We start from the raw sequence: 15,121 nt of genomic DNA on the forward strand, positions 1-15,121 counted from the left end.
AAGTTAGCTTTTTTTAAAGAAGAATAATATTAACTCATATCATTTATCAAATGAAATTCAATACAAGAAAAAACAACATTAGCGATACTACGCCTAGATCAAGAATTGACCGTTTTAACTAATGAGTCGGCAACCATATTCACTTGACGTTTAATAAATTTTACCTCAAAGTTCGGAATAAAAGCTAACAAACGTTTAATAGAAAGAAGAATACAGTTAAATTCAGAGCTACCAGTAGATATAGAATGAATGCCTTGAATTACCACTTGAGAGTCGCTTTCGAATATCACATGATCTAAATTCAAGGTAACAGCATGTTGAACAACTTTTTGCAATGCTAAAACCTCACATTCTCTCGAGGACATACTACCTATATCCCAAGCAACTCCTGCAGTAATGAATCTACCCATGTTATCGCAAAAACACCAGCCTCTGTTAGTAGAACGGTGAGGCCTGTTGAAGCCAACATCGGCATTACATTTCACCCAACCTTCAACAGGAGGAGACCACACTGAACAAATTTGATTGTCATTAATTCTTTCATGATTATCCTGAGCTGGGAACCAATCCTGCCACTTAAAATAGGCTTGCAAGCCTAATCTAGAGAGACTCTCCCTTTCATTATTTCATACTACATTGTTACGGTTCCTTTAAATCACCTCTACCATCATAGCAAATCGACCTACATCCGTCATATATTCTCTGCTACAGATATCGAGAATAAGAGATTTAGCATCACTAAGAGTGTGTTTGGATGAGGTCATTAAAATTTTTAAAGGAATTTAAAATTCAAAGCAATTTAAATGATTCAATCGAAATTCATTTATTTTTAAATTGTTTTGTTTGGATGGAGTATTAAGTTAATTCATTATTAGATTTTTGGGGTTATTTTTATAAAATTTAAAATTTTTGGACATAATAAAAAAATTGAAAAGTAGGGACCAATTTGCAATTTTTAAAAATTTGAAGGACTAAATTATGAATTTTAAAAATTATCAAAGATTAATTTGCAATTTTTTGGGGTAAATTTTGTAATTTTGGAAAATATGAGAACCAGTTTGTAAAATTTGAAGAAATAATAGTAACAAATACATTATATGAAGTATGAGAGGAATTTCAAATTCTTTGGTTTTTGGTGTCATTTCAAAATAATTAAATTTAACTTATATAAAATACTCTATAAATTTCCATCATTTTAACAATTCTTCATTTTTGTATCCAAACAATAAATTTTGTTCAAATAATTTTAAATTCCCTCAAAACATTACATTACCTCATTAAAATGCTTTATCCAAACACACTCTAAGAGATTTAGCATCACTAAAAGCTTGTAAGCGAGGCTCAATGATAGAAGACAAACATGTTACCCGCCAACACTGAATAATAGAAATACACCCAAAAAACACATGTCAATCCTCTTCTTCATTTACTTCGCAAACTGGGCATTCCGACGGACATTGAACAAAGTGTTGTCGGAGTCTAACCCACGATGGCAAGCAACCTCTACAAATTCTCCCCAAAAGGTGTTTAACTCTAGGCGGAGCCATAATGTTCCACAAATTCTGCAACGATCGTTTTTAGTTGTGTATTTTATTTAATTGTGTGCTATGTGAATTACTTGTGAATTATGTGTTAATTATGTGCTTATGTGATAATTGTGTTATTTATTGAGTATTAGCAAATAACATAAATTAGAGAGTTATTAGTTAATGGGCCTAGGATAGCATTAGTAGTTGAGGGGTGCTAATTAGAGTCCATTAGCAATTAGAAAGTTAGTGAGAGTTTAACAAAACAAGGGTTTTAGAGAATAGAAGATGAGAATCTCATTTGATGAAAATTGGGAAAAAGAAGAGAAAGAAGAGAAGAGTGAAGAGAAGATGAGAAAGAAAGATTGAAGGTAGAGTTGTCTTCAATCCAAAACCCAAGGTAAGGGTGGGGTTCTTTCATGCTAAAATGATGTATGATGATGTTTAGGGTGGGTTAGATTGTATGTAGAAACCATGGATTGGTTGTTATAGGATATTAGGGTTTTATGATGAAATTGCATGAATCTTTGGTTGAAAACATGTTTTGATTGATGATTGATGATGAATGATGATTGTTAGTATGATTATATGTGTCTAATTGCTGTTTGGAATAAGTTTTTGATGGTGGGTGTGTGATTTCGCAGTTCTGTATTTGCTGTTATTTTTCTGCATAATCGCACGTCCATTAAGCGACCTCGGCTCGCTAAGCGGATATTGAAAAAATAAAAGAGCTTGCTAAGCAGAGCTGGTCCGCTAAGCGGAGCTCAGATTTTGGTTCGCTTCTGGATTTAGTTTATAGAAGCGCACTTCAAGCTGGCTAGTGGAAAATTGAACTTCATCTAGCGCGCTGGAGGGACGCTCAGCGGACCCTACTGTGTAAAACTTGTTCAAACTTTGACATGATGTATCTTTTGATCCGTAACTCCTTTTTAAGTGTCGTTTGAACCTCCGTGAAGCTCTAATCTTTGTCTATCTAAAGTATATGAATTGAAAACCTTTGATTATATTGTTAAAACCTTTTCTTGAATTGTATTGTTTCATGTTGTGAATGTTGTTGTGAAGTGATGTATTGTTGTATGATGTTACAACATAGTGACGTGATTGTAAAGTGATGTATCGTTGTATGATGTTACAACATAGTGACGTAATTGTGAAGTGATGAATTACTATAAAAGTAATGATGTTTAGTCGATGTTTGTGATGTGTTGTAAATGATGTGTTTGTGTGGATGTTGCATTCATTGAGTCACATCCATTACATAAAGCGACAGTGACCTTAATGGCAAAAGCGACGGTGGCCTTAATGGAAAATAGCGATGGTGTGCCCAATGGCAAATTTTGAGACGGTGGGAGTTTTACTCCAAATGGTACCACATGCATTTGAATATGTCGAGTCACATTTAAATTACATTGAATTGTGTTTGAATTGTGAGATGATGAGATGATCATTGTGACGTGATGATGATATGTAATGCATTGATGTTATAATTGTGAATTGAGTATGTCATCCCTTTTGTTTGAATGTTACCCTTGTTGGTAACGTGCAGTTAACGATGTGGAGTAGCTGTTTACCTATTAGCCCGAGTCGGTATGTCTATGCTCTGGTACGTAGTACTCGGAGGATGTTTGTGTGTTTCTTAAGTTAGCTTGAGTAATGGGTCTATGTGTAAGATCCCATTGATATCATACGGCGAGAGAGGTTATTTGTTATTTTGTAACACTAGTAATCTTGTTTCAAAGAGAAAGTAAAGAATAGTAGTTTATAACCAATTTCATTGTGTTCTTCTTGCTACCCTCTTTCCTATCATTGTGGGTTACTTGCCAAGAAAAGAAACCTATTATTCTTTGTTCTTAGCATCGATTTTAAAACAGAACCTATACATAAAACACGATAGGATTAACAAAGCAAACAATTACATGCATGAGTCCATCTTAGCCAATGATCTGAAGAATGTATTTTCCTTTAACAAATTTGATTTTGCAATTACACGTTTTCCCTAACAATTATCGACTTCTCAAGTATGTGTTTCCTTCCTTGTATTTTTTGGCCCAACTCTAACATTCATTGCATGTAAAAACAGAAAACCTCTTCCATTCTTCCTTGAAATTTACCAAATTGTAATCACCCATTTGTTCTTAAACATGTTATTATAGATAAATTAAATTCAAATTCAAAAGATACAATATGAGAGTCTCAAGATATGGCCTGAAACTGAGTTTATATGTAGGAGAATCCCTTACCTCATTTGGTGAATATTGATATGCTCCAACAATAATGCTTGTACTTGCTCTTGAATTGTAAGTACATGTATCAAATGACAACTTCAATGAAATGTGAGCATCATGATGATGCTCACATCGTCAAATTTCCAGTCATTCATGTATCAGAGCCTTGATGTTACAAGGCTCACTTTAATATCACCTGATAGCATTGACACCACACGTGACATCGATGGTCGTAAGTTCATGTGTTTATTGCATGCCTTCTTCATCATTATTCATTAATCTATGAGTCTCATCATAAAGTGTGCAACAAGATAACATCATTTCATGGTCTTAGATGCTTCATCATGCCTTAGATAGCAAGCAAAGTTCAAAAGACTCAAAGTTGATTCAAGATGTTTGACCTAATTTGGCAAATTGTTGATCCCATGATTAATAGGGCATAATTCTCTCAACTTTCAACATTTTTAGTGCCTCTTTTTGCAAATGACTCTCCTTGACATCCCTAAAAATTTCTCTTCACAAGATATGAGATATAAACAAAGTCAGGGAGATCACACTTTGTTTACTAAGCATTCAGCCTTAGGGGGGCTATTGCACTACTTGTTTTTGTGGATGATATAATTGTAATAAGAAATCTTCAAGCAAAAATGGATAGCCTAAAAGTGTGTTTTCTAAAAGAGTTTGAAGTAAAAGAGTTGGGCAAGTTAAAAAATTGGGCCTTGAAGTGGCACACTCTCGTCATGGTATTTTCATCTCTCAACAGAAATATGTGTTGGCTTATCATCTGAAACTGGTAAATTGGGATGCAAACCAGTAGAAAAGTTAGTTGGAAAGTTAATATATTTATCTCAGACTAGGCCAGACATAGCTTATGCAGTGGGAGTGATGAGTCAATTCATGCATAATCCCAAAGAAAATCATCTTAGAGTTGTTTATCGAATTTTGCAATACTTGAAGCGCACTTCTGGAAAACAAATCTGATTTTCAAAGGGTCAAGGAATTACTTTGGAAGCTTATACATATGCTGATTATGCTGGATCAGTAGATGATAAAAGATTCACATCTGGATATTTTACTTTTCTTAGAGGAAACTTGGCGACTTGAGGACCAAAAAACAAAACGTTGTGAGGTAAAGTGCAAAAGCAAAATTTTGGGCTATGGCTTTAGGTATTTGTGAACTCCTATGGTTGAAAATAATTCTACATGACCTAAAGATTGAATGGATTGGACCCATGAAACTATATTGTGATAACAAGTCTGTAATAAACATTGCATATAATCCAGAGCAACATGATAGAATGAAACATGTCAAAGTAGACAGGCAATTAATCAAGGAAAAACTGGATAGTGGGACAATATGTATACCATTCGTATCAACTGGAAATCAGCTGGCAGATGTTCTTACAAAAGGATTAAGTGGTTCTATGTTTCAATTTATTATCGGCAAGTTGGGAATGGGTAACATCCACTCTCCAACTTGAGGGGGAGTGTCAGAACCAGTTGTACATGTGTTAATTAGATGTATATTTTATATTTAAATTGGATTAAAATCCCATAAATAGGATTTGATTAGCTGAATAATGTGTATGTATTTATAGAAATTATCGACCCTTAATTATAGAATTGACTGAGGGAAATGATGAGTATTTATTAAGAATTTCCTTTTCTAAGTAGATTGTATTCTATTTAAGAGCACATGCTACTCTATCATAATATAAGAAAAATTATCTATGTCAATCATAAGTTTTCAAAATGGAAATTTAAGATATATAGTCGTTGTATAGAATCAATGTGCATTCAAACTATCTTGGGCATCAAGTTTGAGCCTTTTAAATCGATTGGATATTTGTTCTAATCAATTTAAAAAGTCAAAATTTCGCCCATGGCTATTTTTATTGCTCTTTATTCATTTGATATAACTTCCATATCTTTTTCAAAGTGTTTTCTTTTGGTAAAGCATTTGAATTTTTTTTTGTGTTTGGGTGTGTGTGTGCACGCGCGCGGGGGCTTATACCTTATACTTTTACAAAAAAGTATTTTTGCTTACATAAGTTCACTCACTTATTAAATTAAGAGATTACCTCCTTTTCTACAAGCCATTTTGTCAAATACTATCATTTGTGTTTACACAGCTTGAGGTTAATTGATGCTTTAGATTATTTTCACTTTGTTTGCCTTCTTCGGATGGTCAAATTCATCAAACCATAACACTTAGGTTTGCATCTTTAACTGCTTTAAGTATTGTGGTTGACTTATCATTATTTTTCCTTATAGTTGTCATCATCAAAAGTTGATGTCTTGGTTAAAATGTCTATTACCTGCAAAACAAGGTTCCATAAACATTCTTCTATATTTTGAAATCAAAATGAGCAAAAGAAGTTGGATTTTCATGTAATAGAGATGTGTTACATTTCTCATTGCTTTAGATCATCTGGTATTTCGAGCTGAAATATGTATGTTGCGCCTGAATTTCAAAACTCTAATTATATCATAATGTGAGTGAAATCCAAATTGTTCTGATATGAAATTTGAATTGTGTTCTGTTACGATTGGTTGTAGTTATTGTGTACCCTGATATTGTCCATGACACGACTATGTTAGTTGATGTTAAATTGGGTGATGTTTACGTAAATGTTGGAAAATAATTTACAAATAAACTTGAGTTTGCTATACATAAACATATGCTTCTATGGATTTGCACATAAGCTTCTGAATTAGGATTGAGAGAAATTGGAATGTTCTATACCACGGACATCTCATGAGTGGACATTCCATTCCACAAAAGAAACTAAAAGTTGGTCAAATAATTTTGTGGATATGATGGAAGTGTTCGCAAGCAGAGCAAAATTGAAAGAGAATCAAATCAAAAAAGCCAAAGGTGAAACCACATATAAATATAAATTTCGATGGTGACACATGTTTTGATACATTTTAGTTTAACTTGCCATGAATTTTAGGACTTGACACATTTTTGTATATAATGTTGGATTGTTATTTTCAATGTAATCCAAATAAATATGGACTTTAAATTTCCCATATTAAAAGACATGTTTGATTTATGTATAAAATTGTTTGCCTACAAAATCAGCCTGTGTAATGGCTAACTTTGGATTTCAAAATCCAGACAAAATCATATTTCTTGTGTTATTTCAAACATAAAATGGTCACTCAGGATTTCAATATCTAGACAAACATTTATTTATATATAAATACAATATACCTTTTTGTATGGTTCTTATTTATCTAAAACATGTATCAATATGTCTATATGATAACAAATATTTATGTTAATTTATGTTTTCTTTATCTCTTGTATGAAATTGGTTATGTGTTTCTAATTAAAGGATATACTCCGAATGTCAACATCTGAAAAAACTCATGGGATGAGTTTGTGTTCTTGTCTAAATTTTTTTCTAATTTTCTGATAACAGAGTATATTTCAATTTTCAACATCCGAAAAAAATTGGGACGAATTTGTGTTCTTGTCTGAATTTTTTTAATTTCTGGTAGCATAGTATATTTCGAATTTCAATATTTAAAACCACTTCTGAGATGACTTTGGGTGTCATTAAGCAGAATTAACATGAAATACTTTAGATTTTAAAATCCAAATTTGTCTTTGAGATTTACTTTAGCGTGTTTTAGGATGTATGGTATATTTCAGGCGCATGCGAATTTTAAAACACAAAAATTAAGGATATATTTGAGAGTAGCGCATGGGGTTAGTTGATAATAAAGCCCAAAACAATTCAAATGAAGCGGCTACTAATAATTGAGAACCCAGCAACAGCCAACGGTTAATTCTTCTTCAACCAAATTAACCAGTGCATCCTTGGAAGAGATTTTTTTTATGTTCCAGAGACAACGTCGTTGAGAACAAATTCAAACAAATCAAACATGACTAAAAAACACCGATCATCATCATCATCTGAATCTGCTTCGTATTTTCCCGCCACTGTCCCCAAATCCAAACATCGAAACAGAATCCAAAAACAAATGGTATTAAAAGAAGAAGACGATGAAAACAATAACTATAGTGATGCAGAAGCTGTTGATTCTGAATATAACAGTGAATCTCAGGAAGATGATCACCAACAGTTCGAATATGAAATAGAAGAAGAAAAAGTGAAATATGAAGAAGAGGAAGAAAATAGTGATGATGGTGGTGATGATGATGCCGTTTCTGAATCTATTGCACTGCATGGTGACCCGTCTTTCTCACAAGAAGCACACAGTAGTGATGTTCCAGAAAGCCCTTCAATTTCTTCTTCTAATGTACCTATTCCACCACAAACTATGAATGCATCTTCATACATAAAAGTCGCTCCTTTACCCATTTTTCGTGGCACTCCAAATGAATCCCCAATAACCCATTTGAGTCGTTTCAACAAAGTATGCAGAGCCAACAATGCATCCTCTATTGAAATGCAAAATAATATCTTCCCCGTCACACTTGAAGAAGAATCTGCACTATGGTACGACCTTAACATCGAGCCTTACTACCTTTCTCTTTCATGGGAGGAAATCAAGTTGTCGTTTTTGCAAGCATATTACGAAATTGAACCCGTTGAGGAGTTAAAGTCAGAGCTTATGGGGATTCGTCAAGGTGAGAAGGAACGTGTTAGATCCTACTTTCTGAGACTTCAATGGATTTTGAAGCGGTGGCCAGAACATGGGTTAGAAGATGTTGTTATCAAAGGGGTATTTGTGAATGGATTGAAGGAAGAGTTTCGTGATTGGGTTCTCATGCAGAAACCTGAATCTTTGAATGATGCGTTGAGATTAGCCTTTGATTTTGAGCATGTGAGAAGGATTAGGGGAAAGAAGGAAATGGTTTTTACTTGTGGGTTTTGTGAGGGACCGCATGAAGAGAGTAGTTGTGCAGTTAAGGAAAGGATGAGAGAATTATGGAGACAAAGTGGGAAGAAAGAGGAGAGTGATAAGGCTGCTAAGGATCTTTTGAGGTAGTTTTCTATGGGAGAAAGTAGTGGTACGGGGAAGGTTGAAATGAATGAGGGTGAACACTGAAAAGGGTGGTGAATCTTTGGTGGTGGGGAGAATGAAAAAAGACCTGAGTCAATGCACAAAACGTATGTGTTAGAAGAAAACCCTTTCAATGAACAAGAGCCATGAATCTAAGATTTCTTATTATGAACAATAAATTTGGAAATTGTGTTCTACACATAATAGGTCTATTTAATTAGTGGAGAAGTTGTTTTGTATATAGATTTTGATTAGAAGATATTTCAATAGGTCTGTTAATGTACAACAACGTGTACACTATATGGTGTATAAGAATTCTGATTTTGATTGTTATTCAGTTCATTATCTCCCATTGTATTGTTTTTGTTTCTTGTTGATTGGCCACAATTCCTAGCAGGGGAATGAAAATAAACTTCATTTCTACCATATTGTATGGCCTATTACATCCCTAAGTTTTAACTCTTGCCACAAAATGTAAACTCAAAGGGAGAAGCTGATATTTCTGTTTTGAGTACCTCATAGTATAAATACACTTGTATGCTTAAATTAGGAAAATACACATTATTATTGAATCTTCTATAAGTGGTCAAATACTTCAGTCCAACATGGTGAATCTTCCATAAAAGGCTATGTCTTACTAGCAAGAACAAAAAGCAAGTAAAACAAACAGAAAAATAAGAACAAATCTTATTTAATATTTATCATCTTAGTGAAAGGATTCAAAGTAAAATCACTATTTAATTCAAATGTGGTAAATCCTAGAGAATAATATCTTGATTCTCTAACTCACCAAACATGTATAATACTGGTATACTATGAAGCATGAAGTTCACTCTCTCTTTACATCTTCATAATCCAATTCTAACATTGGTTAAAAGAAACAACAGAGGATATACTATATAGCTAAAAGAGAAAAAAGCAAGAGAATGATAGTCATTTTTTCAGCATGAAGAGAGAGAAACAGAATCCACAATTGAAGTGGACGAGTGAAGAGCATGAATACTGCTCTTCTTTCGCCTTGGCACCATTTTCGTAACTCCTAACCTACGCTTTAAAGTTTCATGGATCATACCACCGGTTTCATCTCTTTTACTCTGGTGAATGCAACTTTGCGACTGCAAATGATTCACATCTCCAAGATTCTGATCAGAGAAAGCAGGAAACGATCTCCGATCATCACAGCAGCCAAATTTCTGGATAGAGGTAACACAACAATCTTGCCAGTTGAGATCACCGAGATCTGCATTTGCCTCCTCCACAGTCAAATCAGCAAACGCGCAAACACTCTCTGTGAGCGTCGATCGCGGTAGATCCAGCAGATCTAGCACGTCCACAGCATCAGTCAACACTTTCTGCGAGTTAAAACAGATTTCGCATATCTTCGGAAATCACTGAAATCACTTAAACAGAAAGAATTCATTTCATTCATACCTTTGTAACATGGTGAATTTTCTTGAAGCCGTGAATACGGATGACCTGATACAGTTGTAAGGAGTAAAAGAGATGAAGAATACGAGTAGAATTTTGGAATTGGAAATTAGGTTTGATTTGGTAAATGTAGAGGGAATGGAACCTGATTGAGTTGATTCATGGTGAGATCAATGGCGTGACGGGAGTTAAGGAGGTGAATGTAATCTTCGAGAGAGAGCTTATCGTTCTTGATCGGTCGTTTCCTCGAGGAGATTGTGTGTGCTACCATTGGCGTTTCTGTTGTTAGTTCCTCTGCCATTGCAATCTCAATTCAATCTAAAAAGGAGGGAACCGCCAACCTTTTATGCTCGCGCGCTATTTCACCAGTGTGCAATTTTATTTATTTATTTATTTGTGGAATAAGGGACTGTGTAAATCATACCATGTAATAAAACAAGATGGTTTTTTTTTTTTTTGGCAAGTTTGCCAAATGTCATCATCTTACAAGTCTTACAATTTTAAAAATTGCTATTAATAGTAATCTTATTATAATTAATTTTAATTATTTTATTATTATTATTTAATTAATTAATTCACTAATTTCTAACCACTATTTTTTATTATTTCTTATTTATGATTCATTATTCATTAATTGGCCATGTAAACAAACACTCATTCACATAAATTAATGTAATTTCTTTAATTTTTTTATTATTAAATAATTTCTTTATTGTTCCTAACTATTATTTTTTATTCTTTATTATTCATTAATACTACTAATAATTGATTAGTTTAAGCCTTGGAAACATAAAAAAAAAACTATCGTTTCCCATCAATTTGATATCTTAATACATAAGTGAACTATTTGGGAACGTGAAAACAAATAAGTTTGTTCACTTTCAAATTGGTTTTCCAATATAAACCCTAGAATTCCACCCATGGATACAAATAACACTGCCGCTTTACTTCCAAATTGAGTTTCTCAATACAAGTTCATCTCATCATTAATGTCATTTCTTCGATTTTTCAGGTAATTCAATTCAATTTCTATTGATTTCAATTATATAAATAGGACAAATTTCTTATCCTATCTCACACTTCTTTCGTTTCTTTCATCTCTGGTAAAATTGGGGAATGAGCAATGGTTAATAGGAATGAATAACATCAAATAATTTCACTTTCGATTCTTTTGAAGCGCGAATCGATGAATGAGAAAATTGAGAAACCTAAAATTGTTGATGGTCAAGTTGGGCAAAGTAATAAAAGGATAGAATTTTACATTGCTGAAGTCTGAGTGCTAAAGGATGGTTTATGATGGATTCTATACATATTCTATTTATGGGGTATGGTATTTAATGTTTCTCATACATTGTTGCTTACAGGCTTTAATTTGATGTATTTTACATATATGTGAATTTGTTTAATTTCTAAGTTATATCAGCAAATGAAATCTTTGTTTTTTCTTTGGTAAAAAATCCAGATATATGCTTATAGAAGTGATTAATTAGAGAGAACTTATTAAGCCTGAGATGTAAAACCTAAATTCAATTTATAAAAGTAATTTTTGTTTGAAATACTTATAGTAATTACATGATTAGTGTTCAAAAAGTTTAACTGAATCAGCACTAAAGTCATTATTGCATTGCGATGTTTGGTTATTTCGTGAACATAATATCAATTGATTCAATTCCCTATTGCTATGTTTGATTATGCTAGCATTAATGATCCAATTTACATGAATGAATTGTCTATCATTTTATATCTTTTGCAATGTTATTTTTATATTTTTGTTAATTGATTCTAACTCTTAAAATTGCTTATAATGCTTAATTTTACTATGTAGGCATTTCATGATATCAGAAATGAAAGGGGTTGGACTAAAATATTTGACTCAGTTCTTGATGGAGCAGGGATTTATCTTTCTGCTTCTGCTATCTATTAGTAAGACACTCCAAGACTTAATGTCAGAATGTTAACTATTTCTTTTTCAATAGGCAGTAGAACGACCCTGGATGAAAGTGTTATGGCTAATGATTTTCAAAATTCAGGAAATTCCATATAATATTTAACATAAGTTGGTTGACTGAAAGAGTTGCGAGATGGCTCTCTTAGGATTGAACAACACTTTGTTACTAATAAATTAAGCCAACACGAGTTTCTCATAAGGAAGAATGGCTCAAAAATTAGGTTCCTTTTTCTTCGGCATTTTCCTTAGAAAATTTTGCGATTGTTATCCCAATTTCATTTGATTATGATATGACATTATTGTATTGATTTGATATGGACTCATTCATCTTCTCTGCCTCCATTAAGTGAAGAGTTAATTGGGCATCATTGTGTTGGAAGTAGTAACCTATTTGTTGTAACACATTTGTTTGTTTATGTTTATTTAATAGGATATTCAGAATAGAAGCTAACAAAGAGCTAAGAACCATTGGAAAATCACTTTAGTTAAAATTTTGATAATGGATTAAATCTTATAAATAATCATCAATATTTGAATGATGATAGCCCGCACATGTTAAGACTTCACCAATCGTAAAAACTTCATGCTTATAATATGCTTCAGGTTGTTAATGTTATGGGAGAAGCTGGTTTGAAATCATCACATTTAATAATTGATCTTTTTCTTTAAAGATCTCATCAAATACTATTATGGACGGTTACTTTTGTTTTCTATGCTTTAATTTTAATTTCTATAATTCTTGAGAAATCTCTCAAAAGATATGCTACTCATTCGATGTTTTTTTTAAATATTAACTTCTTTATATAATTCATGCAATAAAAATTACTTAATGACCTTACTTCATTTTTATAATAATATAAATATAAATACTTTAGGTTTAGTTTTTCCTTTTGACTTTGCTATTTTGATTTTTTTTAATGAAAATGACTACTTCAACCAAAATATCAATTATTCATATTATAATATAATTACTTTTAGAAATATCAAATAATAATTTGATGAATGTTATATGAAATCTTTGAACCGTGTATTAAAGCTAATAAATTTGTAAATTGTTGTGATTTTTTTAATATTAATTTTATTGTGGTCCAATGCATTGAGATATTTAAATAAATTTATATTTTTAATTATTTATAAATATTAAATAATCATAAGCGAAAAAAGTTATATTCTGACTAATGATAAGTGAAAAAAATTAAAATAACCATCTTATAAATAATTATTATTTTTTTTTTAGATTATTGACATTGTTTTTAGAGTTCATCTTTCAATTAATATTGTTTTTATAATAAGATTTAATTAATGTTTTTTAGCGGCTCAATAATTTGTCAATTATTAATTTAAAAATGAAATATAAAATTCAATTTAAATTTGTCAAGCATATATTTTTTTTAAAAGTATTCATATTGTATGAATCGAAATAATTAACCTCTAATAAAAATACTATATTTTATTTAAATCTCAATTATATCATAATTATTAATGAGTTATTAATAATAAATAAATATTTATTAAAATATCAATTATATTATAATTATTAATGAGTTATTAATAATAAATAAATATTTAATTGTGTAACTAAAAGAAAATACAATCTTTTCAAAAATAATTGAAAGATAATCTTTAGTTTGTTATTGTGTAAATAGAAGAAGTTGAAATATAAATTAATTATATAAATTCATATTTTTATGCAAACATCAAAAGAAATAATGTCATTTTTTACATTATAATATATAACTAAATGTTTAGTTATTATTTTTATATCAATTCAAAATACTCAATTATTTTAACTTTTTTGGTACGACAATTTATAATGGTTCAAAATACAATAAAAAATTTCTTTACAATATAGATTATATAGTCATTGCTAAATAGTTAAGTTAATTATTTATATGTACTACTAATAACTTATCATAATTTCATTGGTAAATTTTATAAATAATTACAAAGTAATTTTTTTAGCATTTTTATCCCGTGCAAAGAGTTTACTTACTAGTATAAATTAAAAACAATACAAACTCCTTCACATATAAATTATGATATTAATTAAGTACACAATTCTTACAAAGAGTAAAGAGAATCTCTCATCTCACCGATTGAGGTTCTCACGCACCATGTTGGTTTCTAAAAATGTCTTTGCTTTCGAATGTGTATTTTTGAAAGCATCTTTCTTTTTTAAATTTTTTCGTAGATGTATCTATGGAACTTTTTTTACGTTGGTTAAATGATTCGGTACATATATCTGCGGAAGAATTCAATATAAAATAAAAAAATATTTTCGGAAATACACCTCCGAAAATAAAGGCGCAAAAATGAAATTTCGACAAATGCCCAAAAATATTATGGAGTGTATTGAGATATTCTCAAGAATAAATATGAAGCTTTGATAAAATTTTATTTTGATGTTAATAAGAAATTCGCTCAAATTTACACTTTTTTTTAAAGAAAGAAGAGTCTATTATTGAATATTTGGCTGGGCCTCGTTTTGTTTTAATTCTAACACGGGAATTTCTTTTTCAATACTTAGAGTGTGTCTCATATAATTGAAAATTCAAAATTATTCTCAAGAATTTCGAGAGGTGCATCTCCGGACGCACTTTAAATTATTACATCCTTCGTAAATTAATCAGTCACTTCATTTCTACTAAAAATTAGTCTGGAGATGTATCTCCATAATTTTATAGGGTGAATTCAGCGATGCATCTTTAAAAATACCCCCGAACTCATTTACGACGCGATTTTCATTGATGTGATCTTGATACGATTTAATACATAAGTAATATATATTCAACAGTGATGGTGTAAATATCGATTATTTCTGTTTACAAATTTTATGGTTTACATCTTTTGTTTATGCTTTCATAGTTTCTGCTTTGTTTCTGGTTCTGGGGTGATTCATAATATGCCTATCCGAATACACCTCATACTAAATAAAAAAAATACAACATGACACTTTATAGATGTGCATATCCTAAAAAACTTTTTTCGTAAAAAAAGGGTGTATTCGAACA

The 15,121-nt window shown here is 31.3% G+C and overlaps 1 protein-coding gene across 1 annotated transcript; it reads right to left on the minus strand.

The window, feature by feature from the left end:
• Window positions 1–9,675: 9,675 nt before the first annotated feature.
• On the minus strand, window positions 9,676–10,463 carry LOC131605194 (uncharacterized). Its single transcript, XM_058877581.1, has 3 exons — window positions 10,308–10,463; window positions 10,166–10,210; window positions 9,676–10,086 (listed from the first exon to the last, which is right to left on the minus strand). The coding sequence occupies exons 1-3, from the start codon at window positions 10,461–10,463 to the stop codon at window positions 9,676–9,678; spliced, it is 612 nt and encodes a 203-aa protein (XP_058733564.1).
• Window positions 10,464–15,121: the final 4,658 nt, after the last annotated feature.

This window comes from Vicia villosa, linkage group LG5 (assembly GCF_029867415.1).
Source record: "Vicia villosa cultivar HV-30 ecotype Madison, WI linkage group LG5, Vvil1.0, whole genome shotgun sequence".
In the NCBI taxonomy this organism is placed as follows: domain Eukaryota; kingdom Viridiplantae; phylum Streptophyta; class Magnoliopsida; order Fabales; family Fabaceae; genus Vicia; species Vicia villosa.